Genomic DNA, 19,776 nt, shown 5'->3' with positions numbered 1-19,776 from the left:
ATTGTGTTGTTTCTGGCTTTTTCATGCACCTTGTGAAAAATGTGTTTCAAAAACTTGAAGCCAAAATGGTTTAAAATCTAACTTGCGCAGACATATTCTTCGTCGTTGTGATCTACAAATCGCAAAATATTTGCGGGTGTTATGTTTTTCAGAACAACTATAAAATAGTTGTTCTGAAGACCCGGCTACTGGCAGAACGCTGAACTTTTAGCACAACTACATGAGTCTTCCATGAAAAGTAAACTGAAAAAAACCCTCGCATCACAAAGTGAAGATTTCGGAGAACAAGATTAAGGAACAGGCAATTGTGGTTTTATGCTTCCTGCTTTTGTCTCCAACAGACTAGAAGGCGAAGTCAAGTTTAATAAACACTTCACAAAAATAAAAGTAAAGGAGTCGAAGGCTAGAAAAGAAAAAAAGGACCTTTACGATAAAAATCACTGTCAATGGACTTCAACAATTCTGTACAATGGTACCCTCACTTTCGGAAGCCAAACTGATTGATTAAAAAATAATTGCTGTTTCCTTTACTGTAAGACACTTTACAGGACAAAAGACAACCAAAGCTTCACTGCATCTCCGACAATCGCACGCGACAACAAAGAGGCAATAGACAAACATGACTGATACAGCTTTTTAAAGTGTTGCTTCTTCTACTAATCTACTTAGAGTTTATTTTTAGTGTTGGTTACACGTAAACAGTATTGAACTCGTGTAGTTTTTAGTATTTGATTCAACCGAAATAAGAGGACATTTAAAAACCCTTGCAGAGTTCATCTGAGATGTGTTTGTTTTTCTGCTCGTGTATTAATTTTATCATCTGATCACTTACGATTCTTCCATAGGCCTCGCTTGATGCGCGAGTGAACTTTAGTTACGGTTTAGCATAATTATCCCCCGCAACGCTACAACTGCCCTCCACACTCCCTTCCCCCAAAAAAACCCTATCTCGAGAAGACCCAGTCCCCCCCAAAAAACAAAACATAACTCGAGAAGTTTTTGCGTCAAAAGGACACAAGTGATGGTCGATAAAAATTCTTAGTTTATGAAAACCACGCCGGTTGAAGAAACGTAGAAAAAGAGAGTTCCCCAGCCGCAAAAATCACCCATGAAACACTAGTACGAGTTGATGGAATTATCAATTTAATAATCAATTTAATATCAATTCAAAGTCTATAGATAGCTATGCGAGTTTCACTAGCTACCTGTCAAAAGTGACTCAATTTCTCTGAGTTCATCAAGAATTTCTTGTTCTTTTGCGATCTTGTCCAGCTGTAAAACAAAGGAAACAGTTTTAAAAAAGAACTGACTCGAACAGACGACTCACTGAGGTGGGGGGGGGGGGGGGGGATAGATCGTAGGATTTTGGTTGTGCCACAATAAAATTTACATGATATCCCATAAAGCTCTCTAATACTATCCATGCCCCCCGGCAATAAATTATCACTGGTTCTTAATCTGAATTTGGTTTCACCATAATCCCGTTCATAGAGAAAAAATCCGATGAACTGACGACGAACAACTAACCTGCGTTGTCTCTAAAACCTCTCCCTTTTCTCTTTTTTCTTTTATTGATTCTATTTGCTGGAGTTTTTTCTTCAGAGTTCGTAGTCTTTTCTCTGAGGGGGTAAGACCGCTGGCTTGTGAGACTTGCGGCGGTGATTCAGAGTCCGATTTTGTTTCTTGGACAAATTTCGTTTCAGAGCACGATGAAGTATCAGCTCCTAGCATCTCAACCTCCTCCAAGCTAAAACATTAAAAAAAAAGGGTTGGACTTTGAGGGAAAATCATACCTTTCGCCTGAAATAGTAGCCCACCTCCGAATTACCCTTGGCCCCATTTTCAAAACAAGGCCTGGTGCTCAACCATTCTTGTGAAATTGAGTTTAATTTGCTTGTGAATGAAAACTTATAATCATATGAAAGGATGAGCACGAGGACTCGTTTTGAAAATGAGGCCAAGGTTAATTCGGAAATGGGCTATTCACCCAACTAGTCTCAGTGACATCTGGAGGTTTCGCCCCTTTGCAAGTTCTCTCCCAACCACCTTTACGAATGCGCCCCCTAACGTAAAACGGGTTGCTACCCAAATCATCCAATTCGTTTCTTATAGTGCGTCAATTAACACGGCTAAGAATTTGCATGTTGATTGAACTTTATCGTTTTCACAGCGAAGTTACATGTTGGTCGAAACTTGTCATGATTTCGACAGGAAATCATACCTTCTGTGGTAAGAAAACTCGTCGAAATATTTGGGTGCGGACTGTTATAAGTGAACGCAAAGTTGTTTTGCGTAGTAGGGGTTGACTCGCAAAGGTGGTAGGTGGTAAATAACTTGCAATGGGTGAAACCACTGTAAATAAAATCAATCTGCGGGATCAAACAGGCACACGCCGCCTTCTTTTCATTTGGGTTCTCTTGAAAACAGAGTTCGGAAATGTGTATCATTTGTTTGTCGTATTGCATCCCTGCCGTCAACGCGGTTTAGTTAATTTCCTGATGATTTCATTGCGTGCAGCAGTGTTGCAAATTTCTAACCTTTCAGCACGCGATGCAGTATATGTCACGTGAACGAAATCTCTAATCGTGTAAAAGCCAACACGTGCTCAGTCTAAAATAATCACTGACGTAAGACAAAATGCGTAATTCTAACAATTATTTGTTCAGGAAAACTGAAAGATTTATTGCGGTGTGTTAGACCATCAATTTCAAAACAAATTGTAACGGCACAAATATCTCTCCAGTCTGAAAAGACTACTTAGCTGATAAATGAATGTCCTGTTCAATTTCATAGTGGCATCTTCCTTCCCCACCCCACCCCACCCCGTGTGAGCGGTACTATCCAGCCACGTAATTGCACACATAAACGGAATTTGATAGCTTTGTCATTTGTGACGACAAAAATCTGATTTCCGGATCAACGTATTTCCTTGTGACAAGTATCGTTTAAAACAACTTTTGAACGAAAACGTGCTCAGAACTGCCCGAGCTACACACAGGTAAGTTTCACATTTGTTTTCGTTCTCCCATTATGTTTCAATTTAAGTTCACCCCACAAAACTCATCTTTCTAAGATGTCATGTTCTTTGTCCCAGATTTAGGTTTTCTAAATTTTCCTCACTACCTTGTTTTGGTTATCGCCATGTAAATGCTACCACAATGATTCGTGAATAACTTACAACTCTAAGAAACATTATAAATAGTTCAACAGTCCAGCGAAAACACAAGCTACTGATGCAATATATTTTTAACCCTTCTATTTGTGACTTGTGCAATATTTGTTGAGGGAGTGAGATGTGCCCATATTACTTATAGAAATGTTCTCCTTGGGTTGTTCGCTGTTGCTGGTTACCAAACATTACTTTCGAATTTATCGAAAATTTTGCAAAGAAAAAAAATTCATACAACTAGGTTCCCTAGCGCTAATATACAAAGGAGTTCTCTCCAATAAAGATATTTTTAGGTAGGTTTATTTGAAGTTACGAGCGCTGACTTCTATGAATGTAAAGTTGTTTCAAACTTATGTTGGATTCGTGTTGAATTTGGTGCCAACGAAACAAATTGAGGGCGAACCAGAAAAAAACATCTGTGTGATTTACGGGATTGTAATATTTTAAATATTTTTAAATTAAGGGGGATAAGCACGATATTGTGTTCTACTCATTGGGGACTTAAGGCAGTCTGGACGGCAACGCTGAGGAAGGCGTCGGTTGAAAAATTAAATTTACAATACAACTTTTGTTAGAATTTGGCAAATGGCTGGATGTGTTTACCGTCTCTCACTTTGCCATACCTCAATTTCAACATAAATGATGTGAGCAGCCTTACGTTCCAAATGGAAACTTACATATCAGTTTGCCGTCGGAGTTTCCGTTTTCAAACCACGCTAATCTGGTGATTTCGCGTTGCTGTTTTGCAGAGGACGGCTAAGAAATGTACAAAGTTTGAAAACGCACGTGCTTAGCTATTGTTCTGTTTATTGAAAGTCTTGTTTTGCCATGTCCTCGTTGCCGTCGCCTTCGTGGTTTGCCTAAAGTCCCTAATAATTACCTGTACAACAAGCAAGTTTAGATTGTTCATCTGTGAAAAACACACCCTATTTCAAAATATTTTAAAATAAATCACACAATCAAGCAGGGATTAAAATCTATCGTCTTGTCGAAAGTAAAGAAACATTTTCAAAATTCTAAGCCTATGCATGTCATTTAGATGAAGACAGACACCCAGCCCAAACCACCCCAGCCCGTGCCCGAAAAAAAAAAAAAGTTTTGTTTTTATTTTAAATTTTTTATTTTGTGTCTGTGGTTGGGCCGGTCACGTACGGAGAACTAAGATAACTAATAAACCACAAGTCAAACATTAATTGGTCTTGGAAGAACATTTCTTAAATGCCTTGGGGTATTGAGCTTTGGTAAAACGTAAAAACCCCGTTACTGCTCGTGAGTTTAGTTATCATTTCCAACGCTTTCTGTCTGCAAGAAGACAATGTTTGATGAACACCTTAAAACTATTTCGCCAACGACGTCTCAGTGCACTTTGCTTAACTAGGCTCATTCCTAATTCTCAAAGAATTGAACCACGTGTTTATGTCAATCAAACAATCATCTGGCAAAAAAATATTTGCATCAAGCTGCAGTTGAAAATAAAGCCACTGAAATTTTGAATAAAGTTGCACGCTGAAGGGAATCTAAGACAACTGTGAACAGCACCGTCAAGAGGGAGGTTTTTTTTTATATCTCGTTCGGAGCGATCTTTCCAAAGATAAACTCATTACTCCCACGTACGTAGGTCATGATATCAGCTGCCGAGATAACCTTTTTAGGCACGCTGATCGTATGAACGAAGATTCTAGGTCAAACGAAAAGAAAAACAACAAAGTTCTTTAAACGTCAAAACCTTCAGCTGGATGAAGAGTGAATGCAACACAAAAGCAACATAGTGTATCTGCCAAAATTCAGCGCACTGCTCGCTTTCGTTCAAACGCTGCAGAGACAAACATTAACTTTGAACTTTGACCGATTGAAGTGCGAGCATTATCTGCCTAATGAAAGATCAAATATTGATAACATCTGGTAAATTAAGAAAGGTAACTGACTCAACCAGAGCACGTACTGAGCAGACGAAGACGCAAAGCGATAATGACAGACCAACACAGAAAACAACAAAGTGGACACGAAGTCCGCTCGGGTAGGAGCGTGAATGGTTGCATGTTGGAAGCCGGATATACTCAAAACTTGAAACAAAAATAGTTAAAAGTTATATCAGACATAAATCATTTGAATGCCGCATACTTTGTTTGTTTGTTCTTTTATTTTTTATATATCGTTTTCAACCGCTTTATACATTTTCAACATTGAGGAGCCAGGCATAACCTACCAAAGTGGAGCAAAACAATTGGAGCAAAACAATTGGAGCAAAATTTCGAGATTCCTTTGCCACTTCATCTATCTTTTTCCCGTTTTTTCGTGTGGTGAATGGCTAGACTTGTTCGTGACTATAGATAGATAGATACCTCCAGCTGAGATGTAAAAACTACCCCCGGTTGGCTTTAAATAAAGTTCTAGACAACGCATACCTTCACGTAGAAGGATAGGAAACGAAAAGTACTTGAGACAAACGTAACATACATACACTTAATGCAATTAAAGATTTCATGTTTTGGAAAATGCTATCCTTTGAATGAATCTTAGGAGAAAAGTATGTCTGCATTGTGCGAGGTGACATCTAATACTGACCGAGAACTTACTGGAGAACGAGATGTAATTACATTACGTTTTTGGGCCCAGTTCAGATCAATCTGGCATTAACTATTAAAGCAAACTGCTCACGCAAACAGGCCCGCCCGTCCTTCTTTATTAATAGAAGCAATGCATACATACATACATATATACTTTATTGAGACTCCCTTCAACAGGGCTTTTCGGTCACAATGTTAACTAACTTATTTACTGTAATTTAATTAAAATAAAATGTCTTTAAAATCATTCAAAGTATATCCAAATTTACTACATATAGAACATATTGTTAAAAAGTTTCCGCTTAAAAATATCAATATCTTTAGTATTCCTAATGTTGTCAGGTAGACCATTCCATTCCCGTGGGCCGCGAAAATAAAATGCCCTTTGTCCCATCGACAATGTCAGTCTACAAGTGTCAACGGTCTGAAGAATTCCGCGAGAATTTTTTCACAAAAATTTCCCAAAGCACGACTTTTTCATTAAATACAAAAGCATCATTGGTACTGAATACCCCAACCTTCGTAAGCCGTCACTTCATTTTGGAAGTTGGTAGGGTTCGGATAAGGGGTGGTTCCATGCTAAAAACCAAGCGGGCAGACTAGATCTCGGCGTTCAAAAATCGCTCGATCCTTTCAAAACCAAGTGAAAATGAAATATGAACCCGTCAATCATTGCAAGTGTAACGTGAGTATCTATCTGACAACATCTGGTTCAAACACGAGTGATGCCGTAGAAAGTGTATACGTGTGCGTGCAGTTGTTCATGTATGATCACAGTATGAAATCAACACTTTTGATTGAAGTATTCATTCAGAACTCACCTGACACCAGCGGCACTGTCTTGGGCTATCCACAACTGTTGACGTAACCTGGCTGCAAGTTTATGATCCTATGTAAGTAAAACATGATACAGTCATGTCAGTTGTGGTTTCAATATTAATGTTAAGAACAGTTTTCCCTCCAGATGCTGAGGTTTTCAGCCGAATTTCTGTGCAAAGAATTAGCAGCCCGATTACACAATAAAAAAAGAACCCGCCTTTGCAGATTTCTTGAACCCAAGTTTTTCTAATTTAGATTTCAACCAAGCTACGTGGTCTTTGGATACACCTTAAGATTTTTCCTTTCAAGGAAAAGTTGTCTACAGAACAATTCTATTTTAATCTGAAGTATGATGTATTATAATTCTTGGCTTTTTAGACTGCAAACAAACACCTCTATAAAACTGTGGTAGTTGATAATCACCACAGTGTTTACGACTGTACTGGCTTTAATCAAATCTTACGATGAACAAAATATTCAGTTACTCTTCCTGAATAAATTAAACTGAAGCTTTGCATCAGATTTTTCTTGAAAACATTGCTAGCTTTAAAAGAAAATAAACTCCCAATGCAAGAGATTACAAATAGGTTCAAGCATTCCGTGTTTCCATAAAATTTACCGTGAGATAACAAAGGTCAACAGACTTTAACTTTATCAAAAAGGAACCAAGAACTACTCTGTCCAATCAATCCAAGGTCATTTCAAAATTTAATTCAAATCCTTCACTTTTGGACCCACAAGAGTAAATCGGAAGGAGCAAATTTATTGGTTAATGTTGTGTAAGCTGCAGGCCCTCAGATCACTGGTTAAACTATTTTCACCAACATTTAAAGGAGCCAGTTTTACAAGTACATGCAGTGTTCACCAAGCATTCATGTGGCCACTTTATGAATTCATACATTTGATAACTTTCATGAAACATACGCATCATACAGAAGTTTCAAGGGAGAAGACTTGTCCTCAAACTGTAGGGGGGATTTTTACATGTGTTTTAAGTCAAGAGATCAAATCAATCACATGACCTGCACAAAGTCTCCTTTAGCCTCCAACAAAAGTTGAAAGGTGACACATATTTGTGCTCTACTGGTTTTTGTTTTTTAGTTGCTAGGTCCTGTTATGTTAAGTGGATCACAAGAGTTATGTTGGATCCCTTCCATGTTTACACCGTAGTTCCTTAAAGGTTCATTGGCTAGTTCACAACAAAATATTTGAAAAAGTGTTTCATCCCTTATCAGTGCACCACTAAAGCCATATACAGTGAAGATTCTATGCTATAAAAGGATTGGGAATTCTTTGGTCATTGTAGTGTGTTGAAGAACATAATGTATTATCACAACAGCTCTAACTTTGACTATCGTTTTGTCCTGCTAATCAGTGTTAATTTTCTAACATACTTTAGCACTTTCTTCTCACCCCTTCAAATTTACTTCAGGCATGAGCTTTACCTTGCTAAGACAGCATGTTTTAGTTGTATCAGAAGTCATGGGGAATCAGCTCTCGTGTGATTTGGTGCTGTGATAACCAAAGAATGAATTATTTTCTTTGTTATTGATAACCAAAATGTGCAAGAATGTGTACTTGCTTGCAAGAGATGATGAACACTTGAATGGTAAATTTTTTTTTTCTGCACCAACAATATTTCCAAGAATATCGTTAAAGAGAATGGGTACACAGAGTTGTCAAATACGTCAGCAACCAGGACACATCACTGTCTACTCTGAAAAATGCACAAGCTACTCCGAATTTTGGTGGCTCCCAGAGCCCTTGTGTGCAGAGGGGCCTTCAACCTCAACTGCCTCCTACTTTGTATCAACCTCCAGTTACTCAAAACCCTTTTCTGACAACCTTGGGTACATCAGGATGTTTTCATATTTCATACCTTGTTGTTCTTTGCTTCCTGCAATTGCTCCCTCAAACGATCAACAGGATCCTTCATTTGCATTGCTTCCAGAATGCCACCATTTTCTTTTATCTGCTCTATCCTAGCTTTTGATCGCTTCTCTGCCCTTTTCTTGTTCTTTAAAGCTGATTTTGATAAATTAACTGAATCTAACAAATGAAACAAGTCTGGTTGGTAAAACATTTTCCTGATCATAGTTTTCAATGAAATGAATTTCCTCCATGCGGCTGGTAGGTGGCTTTTTAACTCAGTATCTGGGGAGAGGGGGAAGGAGATTGAGTTTGAATCCTGTAAAAGCCTAAATTTTTTCTGGTTCCTTTTCTGCATTTGTTAAATTGCTCCTCTCCTGTGAAGATCATTGCTTTACTTGACTACATTATTTCTGACTCATCAAAAATCGGAAGGAAAATGTTCCAAATTTGCCCCTTATCACTCAGCAACAAGCATTCAATTTAATGGCATTTAACATATTTTAAAGAATTGGCATCATTTGATCCTAGTCACACCTATTTGACGCATTAGAGGTAATTACTACAATCTGTTAAGTCACTGTCCTCCTGTTTCTAGTGGATTAGTTACAAAGATCTAAGTTTGAAGTGAAATCGAGAGGTTAAAGGGCAACAGAAAAAAAAACATAAATCATAAACATGTTGGTGCCGATAACTGGTGACCTTATGGACATTTTGCAACTCCAAGAACCAAATGGAAAAAAAAAAAAAGACCACATAAACTCTAATCAACTGTTGTAGATAAATCAAATTTTATCATTTTCATTCTTATATGACACATCTAGATTAATGAAAGTTGTAAAAGTCTTGAAATTTTCAAGTTAGCAGGCATGAATTAAGAGTAAATTCCCAACTGTAATGTAAAACTGTGCCAAGGAAGTGTCAAAACATTTCATTCCTAATCCATTAAGAATATCGTTCAGTCTGTTTCTTAGAGATCTGTTACAATAGGTTCAAATGGCGAAGCAAACTAACAAATTGCTGCATAGACAAATATACAAACCTCTTAACAAGATTACAGGGCTCAAGTAAGAAATGGGTTCTTCACATGCCTCTCCCATGGATGTACTTGGGATACAAAAATCCTCTTTTCCTTCGGAACATTAGGGCTATAAGATCTTATGCTTAAAAAGAAGTATCCGGTTGCAATGCAGATGTTAGAGCTGCAATTAAAATTCTTATTTGCCCCCTACAAGCAATGTTAGGGATACTTAAGCCAAAGGACCTATTTTTGACTATGTTGATTATCAATCACTTTGATCATGCAAATTCACGCTCCGTTTGATCTTGATTGCTATGTTTATCTGTTTTTTTTTTTTATCTTTCTATTGTTCTCAAAATTAGACCCCTTAGTGTCATTTTTGCATCACCCCACACTTAGAAAAGGCAAGTTTAGCACTCATTTTTAACAAAGTTCCTCGGTTTACGTAAGATCTTAACTGTAAGCAATTCTTTGATTTATTCATAACCTTTAGCACAAACGGAATTGATATTTTACGGCAAGTTTTGGTTTAACCCTGGTGAATTTTGAGGCAAGTATTTGTTATTGTTCATTAACAAATTGCCGTCACTTTAGTTTTCTGTGATTTTGTAACCCCTAAAATACTACCAAAACCTCATAACCACCTACCTAAAGCGATGCCAAGCTTTGATTTGTATTTCAATTACTGCAAGCATTAAAAGTACTTCAGATGCGATTTTTGGGATTGATCATTCACCCCTAAACTACACCGAAACCTCATTAACCATTCATCTAAACCTAAACTATGCTTTGATTTGTATCTTAGTCACAGCAACCATACAAGTACATCAAATCTGATTTGTGGTGTTCATCATTCACTCCTAAAATATTACCATAACCTCATTAACCTCCCACCAAAGGGATGCCATGCTCTGCTTTGTATCTTAATCACTGCAAGCATTGTAAGTACATCAAATGTGATTTGTAGGATTGATCATTTATGATGCATAATATCAACTAATCAGAAACTTAATCAGTTATTTGAAAATCAGCTATTTTCTGTTCAACTTGTGACAAAGTGATCTACTGAGATTTCCATTTTAAGTAATTTCCAAATACCTTGACAAATGATAGAAATTTCCATGAATACATTGCAACCATTTGCACATTTACAATAGAACACATTGTATAATAATGTAGGGAGAAACTTAACATTGATCACTTTAGTTCAAGAACCAATACTTCTATAATTTTCCGCCAAGGTACTTTTGACATCAAATTGTATAAAGATTATCTCTTTCATCACTCCAAATACATTTCAATGTTAAAATACTTATCTTCACTTTAACTACACAGATAGGTAAACTTTTAAGGACTACCAATGTACAATCCAGATCGAATTAAAATTGTCCAGAACTTGTTTTTTCTCTATCACCTCTACGATGGCATTAAAAAATCCTCGAATACATAAATTCCATTTGATGAGACCCACGTTTGATAGAAGCCTTTCGTTAATGTGCGCCTGGCCCAGATTATGAACTAAATAAATTAGTAATTACACCGCAAACAAGATTTATATTTATCGTATTGATTTAGTTTCTTTGCAAAAATACATTAAATATACTGAACTCTATTTATAAAACGTTTATTGATCACCAAATTGAATGAAAATATTGATTCCAATAATCACAAGCCATACCACTGGACATAAGCTTGAATTCATCTGCAAAGTTGGAGATAAAACGGCAGTTTCTTTTTACACGCTTTTCTAGAATACACTCTCTAATTGATTAGGAACAAGTCCTTTAAACAAAGTTATGCAAAATTTAGTTTTACGCTTTGAATATCTAGATTTTTCACAACTTACCCGCCATTTCAGTTTCCTGCAGGACGAGCGAACGAGTAAAGGTTACGGTTTGTACCGCGGGCTCACGCAGTATTGTTCTCCAAATTAGAGCCCCCCCGTAAAAAATATTGACTCGAAAGTGTGCAGGGTGCAGTTTAAGATTCGCATTAGGAAACGATCATTACAGTAATAATAAGTTCCTTCGCTTTTTTCCTTAGGTGATACATGATTGTTGATAAAACTTCTTGTAGCTATAACCTGAGGATTTTGTGTTAAACCTGTTATGAATACGCACGTCTCGAATGACAAGCCTTTGAAAAGTCACGTACTGAATTTGGCAAGCGACTAACACAAGGCAAATGCTGGTGACATGACTGATTCCACGAGCAGTGAAAGCGGAGGCAGTGGTTATTCGCGAAGAAATTCAAGGAGGATTCATCGCACAGATTGTCCTCTCTCTAATCCGAAGTTTGCGAATTATGATTCTCCAAACGATGACATGTCCTTCTCAGTTGACGAGCAAAGTTTAGTAGGTGAGCGAGATAATACGACGGCTGTTAAGCAAACTTGTGGGCGGAAATCAGATAAATATCGACTGAGTCACAAAGCTTTAGAAAAACTTCATCTGTGAAATTATTTTTATGTTAAAGGAAACGCTACTCAGCACTTCAAAGGGAACCGAGAAACTGTAAGACAGGCTGTGGAAATTGTGTTGAACGCAACAGCGAAAAAGCGCAAGATGAAGGGAGCAATTTCCCTTTGTACGGAAGTCGCTAAACTTTTGGACGACATCAGCAGGTAGGGTCATTTGCATTATGTTTTAGTTGGCATGAGAATTTTTCAAAGTTTTTTAAGGGCTTCTTGGTTTTGCCATTAATCTTACAAAAACCCTTGAGCATCGATGGGTTTCTGCACATTTTGTGGAAAGCATTACACATCAGTGAGCTCAAAATGTGCAAACTACATTTCAACTTGCTATCTTCTTCTAATTTAAACGTAGAGTTTCTGTTCCGACACGGCTGAAATTCCCGTAGCAAGTCTTGTTTAACGATTACGAAGGGAATTATACTGTATTTCCTGAGGAACTAGAGGGAAAGTAGATAGTATTTGCAAAGAAGAAATCGTCAAGAGGTTATTAGTTCCTCATAAACATATAATTAACTCGATGTTTATTCAAAGTGAGGTTGTGGCAATAACTTCTATCTACTTCGACGATTCCCTGCAAATGAAAGCTGCAGTGTGGGCAAGAAAGGCCTTAGTTAATTTTCGATTAAAAAGTCGTTCCACTCTCTTTTGTGAAAGAACAATAAGTCTCTACTCGCCATTGTCACAGCACTTAGATCGGTGTTGTGATTTTAGTGTTTTATCTCGTCAACTGGGCAATTAATGGGTGTTTTGTTCCAGAGCTGTTGTTCAACAAAATTCCTTTGTGGAAGTGTACTGAGACCTTATTGAAAGCGCAAGTGAAGGTTCTTCGTTCATGATTTTTGATGCACGCAAACGATTTAGTGCGTCTCAGGGAAGGGGACATTTTTAATAGTTTTAAGTTTCTTTTGTGTATGTGGAATCCTTTGATGTCGAAGGTTGGGGGACAAAAGGTCACGGGAATGCTTACGTTGATAGCGGTATACATCCATCAATATTGGATATCCATAATCAAAATTGACCCTAAAAAGGAAAATTGGCTGGAGGTGAAAATTGTTGTTCCAATTGCATAGCGTCCAGCATCATAAACAGTTTCGTGTGAAGTATTTCTGAAGTTCCTCTTTGGAATTTTTCGGGAAATTACTCTCTTTCGCAAACAATAGGAATCGCAGAATGTTGTTTTGAGTTTGTCGTATTTGACAGATTGCAAGCATTTGCTCCGTACGTGACCTCTATTTGCCGACAAGCAGACTCCATTGTGGGATCAAAGGCTTTTGATTGTTGAAACACTTTTTTTTTTGTCGAGGTGATCTGTAAACCTAAACGCGGACGTATTTTTCCTTCGCTGGCTCAAATTACAAATGCTACGTACGGCTGGTCAGAAGTTCGCCTTTTAGTGAAAAATCGTCGAGATTGGCGGATGTGAATTACAGCGATAGGGACCGTACTTATGACCGCCACGTTGATTAAAAGTTTAAACCTTATTTTTCTTTTCATGCTCATCATGAGGGCAAGATTGCCCTTTGTCAAAAATATACTTTGTTTACTTATGTTTGTGCAGGTTTACTAAACGGATTGTTTTTCCAACTTGTTCTCCATAGTCTTGATGAATTCCACACTTGAATGCTTGCGCTGATATCTTACCTCTTCCGATTTCTTCCATCTTTTTTTTTTTTTAATCTGGAGTGCAATTCGTTTGCATTTAAAATTTTCAAACTTACCTCGAGTTTTTTATTTTTATTTTTTTTATCTGCTGATAAGCTCAGAGGAGATGCTATCCTGCAGGGAGAGACTATCATCACCCCAAGTACAGTTTTTTGATGCTAGTCAAAATTCAGTAATAATGAGATTATTGTTCCTGCTTGTTAATATCTGGAATTTTTCACTGAGAGAAGTGAAAAAAAATATTTATTCCAATCATAACAGGGTGTGCTATTAGAAATGGTCATATTTTGTTTTTCAAGAAAACATTAAAATTACAGGGGTAATCAGATGATTTTCTTTGATACAGTGTTTTTGTAAATGTTGCAGAAAACTGAATTCTTTTTGGAAATCAGCTTTAGAGACAAATCCACACATGAAAACAACAGCCTGCTGAAAGAACACATACTAGTAGAATTACTGTGGAGGGACTGGGTTACATGCTACTTCTGAAACAGCATTGAAAAGAAATTTTTAACAGTTAGGTCTCTGCATGAAGGGGCTATTTGATTCTCTTTGAAGGCAGATTTATTCTTGGGATTCCATTTCATTCTAGGAAGAAAATTATACTGTTTTTTTTTTCAGGTCGGACAGTTGTTACATTGACTCACTTCAACCAGTGAACTTTGTTCTTCTTCAAATGCACCTCATATTTTAGGTTGTATTTTCAGAAGTGTCCCTGTCTCTAAAAGTTCAGCTGGGTTGAATTACATCTTTCAACCCTAAAGAAGATTGGGAATGTTTTCTTCGATTGTTCAAATCAAAGAGAACACTAAACTTTGGGCTGTAATTATACAACACTTGCAGGTTAATTCATTCATTCTATGGGACATAATAAATTGGCATTGACTGCATCTGGTTAAATAAAAGGAGGGATGTTATAAGGTTTTCTTGTTAACCACAGAACAGACAGGTAACTGCAGCAAATTGAGTCTGACTAGTTCTCCAAAAAGTTTTCTGTTTTGAAATTGAGTGAATTGGTATTCTCTGTTTGATGTCAATGTTCTGTTGTGGATGTATTCCTGTAACTTTTATCAAATTGCATCATTAAATGAGCCATTGTCAAACATTATTGGGTTTCATAGTAAGGTTGTTTTCTATTTTTCCTAAAACATGCCAGAAATAGTGATAGCTTTTGCCCCTAATAATTTGTGGTTCATGTTTCAAAGTATTCTGAATGTGTCTTCAAAATGTATTTCAAGTAACAAGTATTCTATTCAGAAGACCAGAAATTATTGTAAATATAAGTATCCACTGTACTGGTGAGCTTTTCTCAGCAAAAAGAATATTTTGAATTTTAAGTAACTGTGATGGCTGTAATTATTCAATAAACAGCAGATGATGGTAATGGTTGGACTTTAAACTGTGGACCATGACACTTTTCTCATGAAAACTCCCCCTGATTACTTTTTGCAGCCAAAAAAAATGTCAGATGGGAAAGAATGCTGGAGCTAATGATCTAAATATCTTGTCCCAAACACAGCTACTAATATTACAGCAATTTATTTGCAAGCTTCCAACATGATCCAAAATGTGAAACCAAGAGAGAACTTTGAACCATCCTCCCCTAAAACCCAAAACACTATTCACAAAAATCATACCACAGGTACAAGCATCAAAACAAACTTGCAATTAAAGTTTCAGAGTTATAAAGGAATAGCAAAGCCAGAATAAATGAAAATGTCTTACCTTTGACAGATATTTATCTGTTGTAGTGCACAGAACCCTGTGTGAGTTAAGGAAAGGTCAAAAGGCAACATTCTGGCCGAAGCTCACTTGTGGTTATTTTAGGGATTACTAATAACATTTGTGTATTAATAACCCTACACATGCTCAATTTTTGCCTCTTTCCTTTCCTTTCCTTTCCAAAAATTCCCTAAGAGCTAGACTGAGGTAGTTTCTCTGGCTATATACTCAGAAACAATGAATATATGAACTCTATTTTTCATGCATCAACAAGTGTAAGCATGCACAAGGCTTACAATATGAGCAAATTAAATTTAGGGTTTATAGAGTGTGCACGTAATCAATTTTTGTGGTTTTGGTTTGGTTTCTCTGCTGACAGTGATTAATTATACTGATCTACCTTTATAGAACTTTTGTTAAATGAGCACTAAGAAACTAGGCATAGACATTTTCTCTGGGTCTACTCAGAAACAATGCATGTTGGAGCTATAAGTGAAACATAGACATTCAACATACCTTTTGGGCAGTCATTAATCAAACCAGACAGAGTTAGTGTCGGATGAACAGGAACATCTTTATGTATCACAGTTTGGATATCAACATTCAGTTTTCTTCTCATGTTATATTTATCTTTCCCTAGCTTTGTATTTTGATTGTTCAAACACAGAGCTAGGGCAGAGTTACTTTACTGGGGGAGCCATCAAAGAGTTGATGGAAGTTCCAGTAAAGGACTCTATTGAAGCGAATATAATCACAGTAGAAAAGCGACCGCAGAGTGCAGAAAAAATTACCATGTGTTTCATGCGTGTGACGCATGAGCATATGACTATCATGAAACAAAGCAAAATGTTTTCAAGTCAAATGTTCAGTTTTTATTAAAAGTGATTTTGACTATTCTGTTGTAAGAATTAAGGTGAAAAAAACCCTAACCCAAAACTAATTGTATGGCTTACTATGTTGAAATAATTAAGGTCATCTTCATGTTAGTAGCAAGTCGCAAACAGTGAGTTCTCTAGATGTTTGGAGAGAGAGAGCTTTCGTAAGGCTCTTGATTAAACTAGGGAGTTGTGGTAAGAGCAAAAAAAGTGGCACAATTCAGGCATGGCTGACTGTGTCAATGTTCTTACTGACGTCTCCTCTGATCTATTACTGAACACACTCACAACAACGTGCAGTCTCAGTATTTTTTTTATCATAAAGAGGCAAAATTTTTTAATGGTGACATAGTCTACGATTGAGTCTGTTCTCTAATAGATCACGAGTAAGAACCAATCAATGTGCTTGACAGTGTGATTCAGCTTATCATATAAAAATTGTTTGCAGACTAGAACACCAAGTAATAGTTCTGAAGATGAGAGATAAAGATGGTTCTAAGGGAAGTGGCCACACTGGGTCTTCATTAATTAGTTCTACTGAATCAAACAAGTCAGAGAATCAACATGCAATGCAAACTAAGGTGAGATCTGATGTCCTCCAAGGTGGGTGACCATGAAAGCTGGAAGAGCAGAGTGATGGAATGGTGAACAAAATCACCCCAAATCCTAAAGGATGGAGTGGTGAAAGATTACCTTAAATTGTGAAAGACTGAATGGTAGAAAACTACCCAAAAATTAAATGGCAGAAAGTCACCTCAAATCCTAAAAGACAGAATGGTGGAAAATCACCCCAAATAGTAAAAGATGAAATGATAGGGCACACATCCTGAGCAATAGGGTATTTTCCTTTGCTTCATCATTGCCATGTTCTGGTCATGTATGTTAGTGAGTGAGATCTTCCTATGCCCTTTTTTTTCCTCTCATGAGTGTGACTTGTGCAGAAATTAAATCAATACCCAAAAAAATATCTTTGCAAGTAATTCTTAACACCATGATGTTGGATGGCTGCTTAGTTTGTCTGAGATGATTTCCTGCGGTTGTGGAGGTGTTAAGTTGCTTGACAGGCTGACACAGCTCTTGATGTTTTTGCGGTTAGGTTACTTTCCAACCACTGAGTGACCTTTAGACCTTTTTCTCTAATGAGCATACTTAGAATGATTTCCCCCCTTTTATTTGAAACTATTGAATTAGCTCTTTATAAATCCCCTGAAGCTTAGGCTTTCACATTAATTTCCCAGTTGCTCAATAAAAACCACTGTGACATGGGATTGTTAAATCCTTTGGATAGCCCCTTTTGTGTAATTAGGACTTGGGAGTGTCTAATATTGTCTTTAAAGATTATTTTCATTGTGGCGTTTCTCTCTTGTAAAAGGCTTCCTGAAATCTGTGTTTAATTTCAATTCCTTCCCCTTACAGAATATTGCCATCTTTTAGCATTTGGGATAATTTCCCACCATTCTGTCTTTTAGGATTTAGGATAATTTTCTGCCATTCGTTCTTTTAGGATTTGGGGTAATTTTCCTCTGTTCCTTTATTCCATTATTCCATCATTCCATCATTCTGCTGTTCCAGCATTCAGGGTCGCCCTCCAAGGTCACTAAAGGAAATAGGATTTTACTTATTAAGAACTAAATTGTGTTAGTAGGTATGTACATTATAAACTGGAGAATTTAGAAGACAAACAAGTAGATTTAATGCAACAAACTGCAATACTTCTTTTATATGAGCATTTGATTGCCTTTCAAAAACTATGTTGATACAAACTATCATGATAATCACATTTTGTTGAGCAAATAGATTCCATGTTCCTGAGTGTCTGTTTAGTATAATAATAATAATAATAATAATATTTATATAGCGTGCTCATCAAAAGCTTCTTGTGGCGTTTTACAATACTATAAAATAATAAAATAACCTAATGCACATATTAAATAAATTCAATCAAACAGAAGAGAATTACTAGTTACAAATTTTGAAAAGAGAAAAGTCGTGATGTTCTTTTTAAAAATATAGTTATGGAGCTAGATTTACGAATTGAAAAAGGAGTACTGTTACACAACTTAGGTGCACACACAGAAAAAGCTCTGTCCCCGTAGGTCCTTGTCTTTGACACAGGTTGCACAAGATAGTCCATAGAGCTAGAAAGTCAAGATCTTGATGATAACTTGATCTTGAGTAGATCAGAAACATGGTGAACAGAGACCATTGACAGACTTGTACACGAGCAACAGAAGCTTGAAGACAGTACGATAAGATATAGGAAGCCAGTGAAGCTGCACCTGAGTAAGGGAGTGACGTGATAAAATTTGCCCTTGCAAGTGACAAATCGAGCAGCTGTATACTGTATTTTCTGTATTTTATCAAGTTGATGCTTCAAGGTAAGCCATAGTACAGATGACTACAATAGTCAATACGCGAAGTAATAAAAGCATGTATAACCTATGAGGCACAGTCACTAGTCAGATAACAACGTATCCTGAACAGATTTCTTAGGTGAAAGAACGAGGTTTTGCAGATATGTTTAAATTGATCATCAAAAGTCATGTTGTTGTCAAATATAATACCAAGGTTGGTAACTGACTTAGCAATGGAGATATTTTCATTTCCAAGAATAATGTGATCAAGCGAGACTCCATTTCGGAATTTAGAATGAATTAAGGATACATCGGTCTTATCCTGATTTAATTTCAAGTCGTTATCTTGCATCCAGCGGCAAATCTCAGTCACGCAGGCAACTATACGCTCTATAACCAAATCCACGTCACTGGTATCAAAAGACAAGTACAGCTGGGTGACATCAGCATAAAGGTGGTAATTAAGATTGTATTTCTTGATTATTTCCGAGAGAGGGGATGTGTATAATAGATAGAGTACAGGTCAGAGTACAGAATCTTGAGGAACACCAACTAACAGGGACTGAGATTGATCAATGTCAACAAAACGAGTGCGTTCACAGAGGTATGAACTGAACCAATTCAGAACTTACAGTCATGCCTTTAATACCAAAACGTTTTTCAAGTCTCGCCAACAAAAAGGTGTGGTTTACAGTGTCAAACGCAGCAGACAGGTCCAGGAGAATCAGGATCACATTCTTGCCTTTATCAAGAGATAACATGATGTCATTGTGTACTTTCAAAGCTGCTATGCAGAGTCTTATATGCAGAGTCTTATATGCAGACTGCAGAGGTTCGTGTAGTGCATTGGTACGTAGTAAGATATGTGTTAAGTTGTAAAAACACAGCTTTTTCAATTAGCTTGGAAACAAATTTCAGATTGGACACAGGACGAAAATTAACGAAATCCCCAGAGTCAGAATTAGATTTCTTTAACAAAGGTTTCACCAGAGCAGTCTTGAGATCCCGCGGCATCTCACCAGTAGAAAGTGATAGGTCAATGATATTCTTCTGACAGAGCAGGCACCAATGTCAGGTAACACTTCCGCACAATATTAGCAGGTAGAGCATCGAGTGAGCATGACATATATCTTATTAACCAAGCGCGAGGGCTGTACTGGGAGAATATCGGCCTGAGGTCTTGACAGTACAGACCTCGCTGCGCTCGGTCCGTACACAAAAGACCGAGGGCTGATATTCTTCCAG

At 37.1% G+C, this 19,776-nt stretch overlaps 2 protein-coding genes across 6 annotated transcripts in view; one reads left to right on the top strand and one right to left on the bottom strand.

Moving 5' to 3' along the window:
* Positions 1-1,126: 1,126 nt before the first annotated feature.
* LOC111330891 (uncharacterized) lies at positions 1,127-15,936 on the bottom strand. Of its 5 annotated transcripts, XM_022935873.2 has the most exons (6): positions 11,292-11,489; positions 11,124-11,147; positions 8,435-8,604; positions 6,558-6,625; positions 1,528-1,747; positions 1,127-1,272 (listed from the first exon to the last, which is right to left on the bottom strand). In XM_022935873.2, exons 1-6 carry the CDS (start codon positions 11,296-11,298, stop codon positions 1,198-1,200), a joined length of 564 nt encoding a protein of 187 aa, XP_022791608.2. In that variant the 5' UTR covers positions 11,299-11,489; the 3' UTR covers positions 1,127-1,197. The 5 variants fall into 5 exon arrangements, with proteins under 5 accessions (XP_022791608.2, XP_022791605.2, XP_022791609.2 ...); XM_022935870.2 differs by lacking the exons at positions 11,124-11,147; positions 11,292-11,489 and adding an exon at positions 15,819-15,936; XM_022935874.2 differs by lacking the exon at positions 11,124-11,147.
* Positions 11,641-19,776, top strand: part of LOC111330890 (uncharacterized) — a 30,032-nt gene continuing 21,896 nt past the window's right edge. Inside the window, exons 1-3 of the mRNA XM_022935868.2 lie at positions 11,641-11,803; positions 11,921-12,068; positions 16,626-16,758. Coding sequence (XP_022791603.1) covers positions 11,641-11,803; positions 11,921-12,068; positions 16,626-16,758 — 444 coding nt within the window. The remainder of the gene's footprint in view (positions 11,804-11,920; positions 12,069-16,625; positions 16,759-19,776) is intronic.

Source organism: Stylophora pistillata, chromosome 14 (assembly GCF_964205215.1).
Source record: "Stylophora pistillata chromosome 14, jaStyPist1.2, whole genome shotgun sequence".
NCBI lineage: Eukaryota > Metazoa > Cnidaria > Anthozoa > Scleractinia > Pocilloporidae > Stylophora > Stylophora pistillata.
The sequence above is the reverse complement of the archived record's forward strand: the minus strand, read 5'-3'. Positions and strand labels throughout refer to the sequence as shown.